This window comes from Dioscorea cayenensis, chromosome 15, assembly GCF_009730915.1.
Source record: "Dioscorea cayenensis subsp. rotundata cultivar TDr96_F1 chromosome 15, TDr96_F1_v2_PseudoChromosome.rev07_lg8_w22 25.fasta, whole genome shotgun sequence".
Lineage (NCBI taxonomy): Eukaryota > Viridiplantae > Streptophyta > Magnoliopsida > Dioscoreales > Dioscoreaceae > Dioscorea > Dioscorea cayenensis.
In genome coordinates, this window is record NC_052485.1 from 5,572,598 (window position 1) to 5,580,837 (window position 8,240).

At 35.6% G+C, this 8,240-nt stretch overlaps 2 protein-coding genes across 2 annotated transcripts; one reads left to right on the forward strand and one right to left on the reverse strand.

The window, feature by feature from the left end:
* Nucleotides 1-838: 838 nt before the first annotated feature.
* On the forward strand, nucleotides 839-5,267 carry LOC120276729 (probable inactive leucine-rich repeat receptor-like protein kinase At3g03770). Its single transcript, XM_039283406.1, is given in 10 exon segments — nucleotides 839-954; nucleotides 1,301-1,410; nucleotides 1,534-2,906; nucleotides 3,385-3,518; nucleotides 3,827-4,067; nucleotides 4,157-4,305; nucleotides 4,308-4,373; nucleotides 4,462-4,502; nucleotides 4,588-4,699; nucleotides 4,781-5,267. Coding segments are annotated over 8 exon segments (2,352 nt in total). The 5' UTR covers nucleotides 839-954; nucleotides 1,301-1,410; nucleotides 1,534-1,570; the 3' UTR covers nucleotides 5,054-5,267.
* Nucleotides 5,268-5,340: 73 nt separating this feature from the next.
* Nucleotides 5,341-7,893, reverse strand: LOC120276730 (ubiquitin-conjugating enzyme E2 2-like). The gene is made up of 5 exons (XM_039283408.1): nucleotides 7,563-7,893; nucleotides 7,433-7,458; nucleotides 6,110-6,199; nucleotides 5,843-5,931; nucleotides 5,341-5,757 (listed from the first exon to the last, which is right to left on the reverse strand). Exons 1-5 carry the CDS (start codon nucleotides 7,685-7,687, stop codon nucleotides 5,629-5,631), a joined length of 459 nt encoding a protein of 152 aa, XP_039139342.1. The 5' UTR covers nucleotides 7,688-7,893; the 3' UTR covers nucleotides 5,341-5,628.
* Between the last annotated feature and the right edge of the window lie 347 nt (nucleotides 7,894-8,240).

Genomic DNA, 8,240 nt, shown 5'->3' on the forward strand with positions numbered 1-8,240 from the left:
CTCAACTCAAGCAAAGTGAGTGTACATACATATTGAAATAAAAACTTTGCATTTATATACGTCTCATACTTGATTTGTCTCCATTTATATATATATATATATATATATATATATATATATATATATATATATATATATATATATATATAAGAAAAAGATCATCTAAGTAAGTTCCTAAATTTAAAATCTAAGGACGTTTTTAATCTAAGCCGTTGGATCATCATCCAACGGTTATTTGTTCATATAAGCACTATAAATATAACACTGAATAACACGGTTTCTACAGTTCATAATGATAATAGCTGTCGGATTAATTGAAATTTAGGGACATCCGTAGAAGATGGGTTCTCATATATATATATATATATATATATATAGTAGCTATCATCTGCGACGTTACGTAGATAGTCCGTCATGAGATGATGTCTGATATTTTTATAGGGTTGGATGGTACGTGATTGATTCGATTCTGTCTTTGAAATTGATTGGATGGTTCGATTAAAAACATGCGTCAGATCGCACTTTTACCGCGTCTTATGAATAATCGTAGTATTCGTTATTAGCGGATAGTGTGCGATCAGTTGGATTGAAATCCAACGGCCCATATCAACGTTCACAGATTACGTATCTGTGAACGTTGACAGAGGATGCATCCTCTGTATATACATATATATATATATATATATATATATATATATATATATATAATATAAAAGGTTAAATAGACACATAATAACACTTTTATCAAAATCTAACATAAATATCTTTTTTTTTTTTTGGTTTAAGTAGGAAAAAAAAAATCCATGTGCTAGTTCTGGTCCCAAAGAATCCAAAAATGGCGCGAAAGCTAACGGTCACCAACCCTTTTTCTCTCTCTCTCTGTAGAAGAGAAGAAGAGAAGAAGAGAAGAAGAAGAAGAGAGAGTATCGGAATAAAGGAAGAACAACAAAGAAGGTCGGTTTCTCTTTTGCTTTCGCGAGCTTTAATGGCGCTGATGCACCTCTGAAAAAGAGCCTTCGCCTTATATATATAACTTCTTTGTCGCCTTCTCAGTTCCCCTAGCTGGCTGCTGGCCCTTTTGCCCCTGCATCCCTGCTGCTTTTGGTGTTTTCCTCTATGACTTTGACCCATTGAATGGGGAGTGAGAATGATCGTAGGGTTTTGGGCTTTGATCTGTTGATTTGGGACCAATTTGTTGGTTTTCATTTTTATTTTCAACTGTTCTCTTGCTAAATGGTACTGTTTTCCTGTGTGTTTCTGTGCTTAATTTAGTTTTTTGGGTTTGATTAGTTTTGTTCAGGTGATTTGATGCTGTGTGGAACCTCTGATGGAAATTTCTGGGTGTTTTTGGGGTATTTGGTTTGTTTGATTTCTGAAAGACAATCGTGCGCCGATTGAAGGGGGAAAAAGGTACAATTTTTATGCACTATATATTTTAATGAACTGAGTGAGAACCCTAAGTGCTTGAATTTCCAGATTTGTGATTTTTTACTAGTTGTTCAGTTAGAACCCTAAATATTTTGATTCTCACAGGGTTTCTTGAGCTTATATTGCTCCCATTGTACTGATTATGGCTATGCAAAGTCATATGTTGAAGTTGTTCATCTTGTGTTTGAGCATTGCCCTAGTCCCATGCTCAAGCCAGTTGCAAACCTCACAAGCATGGTCTCTTCTCGGAATCCAGCACCTTTTGAACTACCCATCAGCTCTAAGTAGCTGGAATAACTTCTCAGATATCTGTGATGCCGAACAGAATCCTTTTTTTACAGTGGTTTGCTATGAAGAAAGCATTACACAATTGCATATTATCGGTAATGAGAGCACTCCACCTCTTCCTAAGAACTTTTCCATTCATTCGTTTTTCACTACTCTTACTAGACTTCCAGACTTGAAAGTTCTTTCTCTGAGATCTCTTGGATTATGGGGCCATATTCCAGCAAAGATTTCACGCCTATCGTCTTTGGAGATTGTTAATATGAGTTCAAATTACTTTTCTGGTGTTATCCCTAGTGAAGTTTCTTATTTGAAGAATCTTCAAACACTGATCCTTGATCATAACATGTTTAGTGGTCACCTTCCTGATTGGATAGGTTCACTTCCTCTGTTGACAGTGCTGAGTGTAAAGAACAATAATCTCAGTGGAACTCTACCTGATTCAATTAGTAAATTGGAGTCTCTCAGGGTGCTTGTGCTCTCATCAAATAGTTTTTCTGGAAAGGTTCCTGATCTCAGCTTGCTTACAAACCTTCAAATGCTTGATTTGGGTGAGAACCACTTTGTTTCACAATTTCCTAATGTCGGGAAGGAGTTGGTTTATCTTAAGTTGAGGAAGAACAAGTTTACTGGCAGCCTTCCTTCTGAAATAACCTCTTGTTACCTGCTTCAGTGGTTGGATGTTTCATCAAATAGATTTGTTGGCCCTTTTCCACCATCATTATTGTCTCTGCCTTACATCAACTACCTAAATATATCCGGAAACCGATTCACTGGCATGCTTTTTCAAAACATGTCATGTAGTGATACACTTGAGTCTGCCGATCTTTCAGCAAACCTCTTGACTGGGAGCATGCCTTCATGTCTTGTATCAAATTCTAATAACAAGATTGTTATATATTATGAGAATTGCTTGACAACTAAATCTCAAAATCAGCATCCATCCTCGTTTTGCCAGACCCAGGCTTTGGCTGTGGGTATAGTGCCTCGTATGCAGAAGAAGATAGCTGTACTTAAGGCAATTCGGTTGGTATGTGTGATTGGTGGAGTTATTGTTGGTTCTCTCCTAGTTGGAATTCTGATTTTGGCTGCTATTAAAAGATTAAATTCAAGCAGAGCAAGCGAACAACCTCCAAGAAGACTGATTGAGCATGCTTCACATAATTTTCCATCAAAATTGCTGACAGATGCAAGTAACACTCTGTTTCTATTTTTCTTCTTCTTCTTATTGTTACTTTTTATCATGTTATGTCACTTTTGTAGTTCATATAATTATGCAAGAATTATTTGGTATTTCAAACCTTTTTACGATTTATCTTTTATGTTGCAGTTTATCAAAGTGTTTTCCTTTCATTTAGTTTTCAGTTGTTCTATTGTTTAGATTTCATAAATTTCTTAACCCCGATTGCCTTCACACTAGACTGGACATGATCAAAGAACAAGGACCATAAAAGCCAACTTTAATATTTCCACTTTTCTTCTATTCAATTTTCATTTATTAGATTTTAAAATCTTCTCTACTTATTATATCACCATATCTACTTATTATAAATGGATAAGCATGAATTATTACAGCATCAAAACGGTACTGGAATCTTTTTCCAAGTTGAGTCTATGATTCTGTGATGATATCGAAAGAATTCTGACCCCATGCTTATTTTCACATCTAAGGGTACATCTCACAAACAATGAAGCTTGGAACACTTGGCCTTCCATCATATCGGTCATTTTCCTTGGAGGAGCTTGAGGCGGCTACAAACAACTTCGAAACATCAGCTTTTATGGGAGAGGGTTCTTATGGGCAGGTATCCTACAATTTTATGCATATTAACTTATCTGAAGAAAGTATTCATCGCATTATGTTATATATTTTCATAAAGAAAAATGTTGACAGTGTTGTTTGATTAAAATCACAGGAGTTTAATATGTAATACTGTAAAACTTTAACATACTGAATAAAATTCATTGTTCATTCAGCAGTCTGATCTCAGTTCTATATTATAAAGTTATAAACATACGAACAATGAACATTTGATTATTAAACTAACTTTATGAGTTGTATGTCCTGATACATATAATGTGAAAAGATGCTAATCCATTTTTATAATGTCAGATGTACAAAGGCAGGCTAAATGACGGTTCTATGGTGGCAATTAGATGCTTGAAACTGAAGAAGGGTCAGAACTACCAGAACTTTAATCGACATATTGAACTTATCTCAAAGTTGCGCCATCGACATTTAGTCAGTGCTCTTGGACACTGCTTTGAGTATTACCTTGATGATTCCACAGTCAGCAGACTATTTCTCATTTTTGAATACATGCCAAATGGTACATTAAGAACCGGCATTTCAGGTAGCTGAATGCTATATGAAATTCTTTCTTTTCGGTGTTGTGTGGTATATTGACGTTTATTTTCATCTGTCTTGATGTTTAATCCATAGAAGGAGTTGGAGGACAAATGCTTACATGGTCTCAGAGAATATCGTCCGCCATCGGTGTCGCAAGGGGCATTCAGTTTCTGCATGCAGGCATTATACCTGGCTTGTTTGGGAACAATTTAAAGATAACAAACATACTTTCTAGATCAGAATCTTGTTGCGAAAAATCAGCAGTTATAACCTGCCAGTATTATCGGAGAGTGTGCGAACAGATGTTAAAGTATAGATACCTGTTGTCAACCCTGTTTACATTGAGCTGTACTTAATTTGATTGTCTTTAGCTAACAATCGGTTTTGTGACTTTGCAGGCGGGATCGGTAGGTTCTTCAAATGGACCGAAGGATGGAAGGTATGCATGCAATCACACCAGATTTAAGGAACTTCTGTCATTCTTTTATTCATAAATTGAATTGAATTGCTGTTGTTTCCTGTAGAACAAAACATATGGACAAAAAAGATGTATATGATTTTGGTGTCATCTTGCTAGAACTTATATCTGGAAGACCAATGAAATCTCAACATGAGACTAACATCATAAAAGATGAGGTATGGAGACATTTCGACGCAATGTAGACTATTTTTCAAAAGAAGACAGTTTTACAATAAGTACACATTTTTGTATTTTAGCTACAAGCAAGCATTTCGACCGATGGAGAGTCCAAAAGGAAGAGCAATGTGGATCCTGTAGTCCGTAGAGCTTGCTGCGATGAATCATTGAAGACTGTCATGGAAATATGCGTCCGATGCTTGTCGAGGGAGCCAACAGAGAGACCTTCCGTCGAGGATGTGCTGTGGAATTTGCAGTTCGCTGCTCAGGTCCAAGATGCCTGGAGGAAAGATTCTTCGAGCAGCGAGGGGTCACCATTCCCATCGTATCAACCTCGGAGATCACTAGCCTGATAAAGAACAATTTCATCGTTATGTAAGTATCGAAAGTACATATGTCATTAGAATTTATGCATGTCCTTTTTCCTCCAAATCTATAAATTCCTTGAATGATGATAGCAGTGTGTGTACCACGAATTGAGCTTATTTTCTTCATCTGTTCAGAGGCAATATCTGTGTATGTAAAGATTGAATTATTTATAAATACGACGATATTGAATTGAGCTTCGATGATAAGTTAGACTCATCTGTTTACATGCCATTGTTGTCATTTCAGAAAATATGAAAAAAGAAGAGACAAATGAAGACCAACAACAATCACAGTTACTACATTTTTCATTCATAATATGATATGAATATCTTCCATACATAGCCATTGGTCTTTAGTTTTGCAAAATATTACAACAATACATTTAACTTGATTATTAATTCATAAGATAGAAAGCAAGAAAGCCATTTTTTTTTATGGATATCATTCCAGGTAGTTTTGAGCTGCTAATTCATTCAGATTATGTCGGTCTGAATAAGAATAAAGCTCGATAGTAATAATGGTATGGTCCGGCCAACTGCAGAATCGATAGCTGCTATTTTTAGTCAGCTGTCCAGCTTTGCTCAACTATGTCACGGACTCTGCGGTTGTATTCCCGTTTATTCTCGCTAAACATTCGAGCCGCCTCTGAATTTGCAGGAGAGTTTGGATTTGGGTCGCAGAGAAGTGACTAGGAAAGATGAATGCACATTTTAATAATATATTCCGATCAAAATTCATGATTCAGACTTTAATAAAAAAGGAAAGATAAATACCTGGATTGAAGTTAGTATCGCAGCAACATCATAAATGGGGCTCCATTGATTCTGTAATATATCGAGGCAAATGCTTCCGTCTGCATATACTGTGCCGAGCAATGGATATTTTGAGATAAGCCATTACAATATTCACATATTTGACAAGTTTGATCTAGATGTCTGAAGTGATTTATTAATATTTGAGAGTCGTCAGTAAATGATAATAATAGGAAGTTCTAAAAAACATGCACGCTATAATTAGCAAACAAAATGGTGGTGACTTACTATTAGGATGAAACATCCGTGATACAAACCGCACAGTTGGTGGCTTATTGGGATAATCCTCTGTGAACTGCAATATCAGCTTAAACGTACCTAGATAATAACCAAAGGGAAGACAAGCAAGTATATACTAAGATGTGTGTGTATACAGAAAGAGAAAGCAAACCTAATCTAATCGCATTAGCTTTCCAATTAAAATTTGCAAATCCATTTCTGATTTAGTAACAGAACAGCATGGAAGATGAAATTTGACAGAAGCATTACTGAAGATAATAATCCAGGCTCAAAGTTTGGAAAATCTATCTTTCCGCATAAAAGAAAGCTAAAAATGCATGATACTGGATCAATAACTGGTTCCAGACACAACATAAAATTTCAAAAAATGGAAAATAAAAAGCATTCCTAACAGAGGTAATTCACAATGCATCTTAAGTGTTCTTAGAGCGCTCGATGTCATCAGGCTCGTAGCACCACTATCCAACAAGTTCATGCCATTACATACACTGCAGATCCACAACCAAAAGCATATCATCATTTGATACATTCCATTGAAACCAGAAAAGGAAAAAGAATTGCATAAAAATCTTCCTAATTCATGAGAGTCCAGTAAGCAAGAACGAGATGCACTTTTCAGGATAACAAGCACATTAAATGTCTTCCAGAGTTGGCCAAGGTTCTTCTAATGGCGATATGGTAAGGAGACTGCCATAGGACATCCGGAAAGATCAATAGTAAATAATCAGGAACATTAGCTATAATTTTTTAGTTTTTTAAATCTCTGAACAAGAAGATCTCAGCTTAGAACCACACAACCCAAGTTCTCAACTAAAACATTTTTAGCGAAAAACCAAGAATGCAATGCTTGAAAGCTCTTCAAATTTCAGGGCAGGTTAATGAGAGAAGAAATTCACACACATGTCAGGGCCGTCAGGCAATAAGACATCATAACAGAAATATAAACACCACGATTAATAACAATGCTAACAAGTTCTTACATACACAAGCTCTACTCCACAAAATTTCCCCTTTTGAAACTTGAACAAAATGCTAATCATCCTAAAACCAAAATCAATACTCAATAAAACTAAATAATCTCAAGTGTAGTACCTCAAGATCTTCCAATCATGATTCACACAACAAAAACAAATTATATGCATCACTAATTCACCAATACTAACAGACCACATCCCTCAAACCCTAAGATTTCCATAAAATTTGATGACCTAATTCAGATCTTCAACAATAACAATCAATCTCCAAAAGACTCCAAAGAAAACAAGAAACTAGGGTTCATAAACAGGTGAGAGAATCAAGTCATCAACAAACCTCCATCCCATGGTGTATCATCAGGCCTGCAGATCAAAATCAAAAACACCACAATAAAACCTCATGAAACTAAAAAAATAGAACAACAAAATGAAAACCAAATCAACAAAAATTGATCAAAGATTTATACCCAAAGATGACGGCGTTCCAGAGCATGATGTTATTATCATGCGGCGCGCCACTGATCCCTGCCGGCGGATCCTGATGCAGCCTCTTGAAATCCCTCATCAGCCGCTTCCTCGATGGCGTCGACATCCCTCCAAAGATCCGATCTTTCCTCGAATTCCTCAACTTCTACACCCAAAGATTGGATCTTTCTTCGAATTTCTCAGCTTCTCGATCTAAATATCCAATTTTTATTCCATTTTTTCTCGAATTTATGAGAGAAAGAGAGAGAGAAAAGGGTCTGAGAATCTCATCAATGGAAATGAACCAAGTGGGCACTGAAGAGATGTAGGTTGCCTTTTTCCTACCCTTTTATTTATTTATTTATTTATTTTGGGGTGCTTTTTATGATGCTGAAATTAGGGTATAAGATTCCCCATTTTTTTCTTTTTTTTTTTTTTTAAAAATAAAATTTTTAAAAATAATAAATGACCAAAAAAATACTCATAGCTCAGCCATATTAAAAGTCTAGAATTCGAGTTTTCTTGAAAGCACAGTAATGATAACATCTACTTAATTGTGAGTGCAGATTTTTTATTCATATGAGAGCATAGACTAGTAATCAATTTTTGATTATCTAGTGCCTGTTACTTTCATACAAAAATAATACTCTCTTTCGTTCCTTTTTATTTCGTCGTGAATA

Bases quoted from the DNA above. Each gene is read 5' to 3' on its own strand.
- LOC120276730 (XM_039283408.1), bottom strand. From the start codon at position 7,687: ATGTCGACGCCATCGAGGAAGCGGCTGATGAGGGATTTCAAGAGGCTG. The intron at 6,200-7,432 runs GTTTGTTGATGA...GTTATTATCTAG, and splicing joins TGATACACCATGGGATGGAG to GTACGTTTAAGCTGATATTG. The intron at 5,932-6,109 runs GTAAGTCACCAC...TGCTCGGCACAG, and splicing joins ACGGATGTTTCATCCTAATA to TATATGCAGACGGAAGCATT.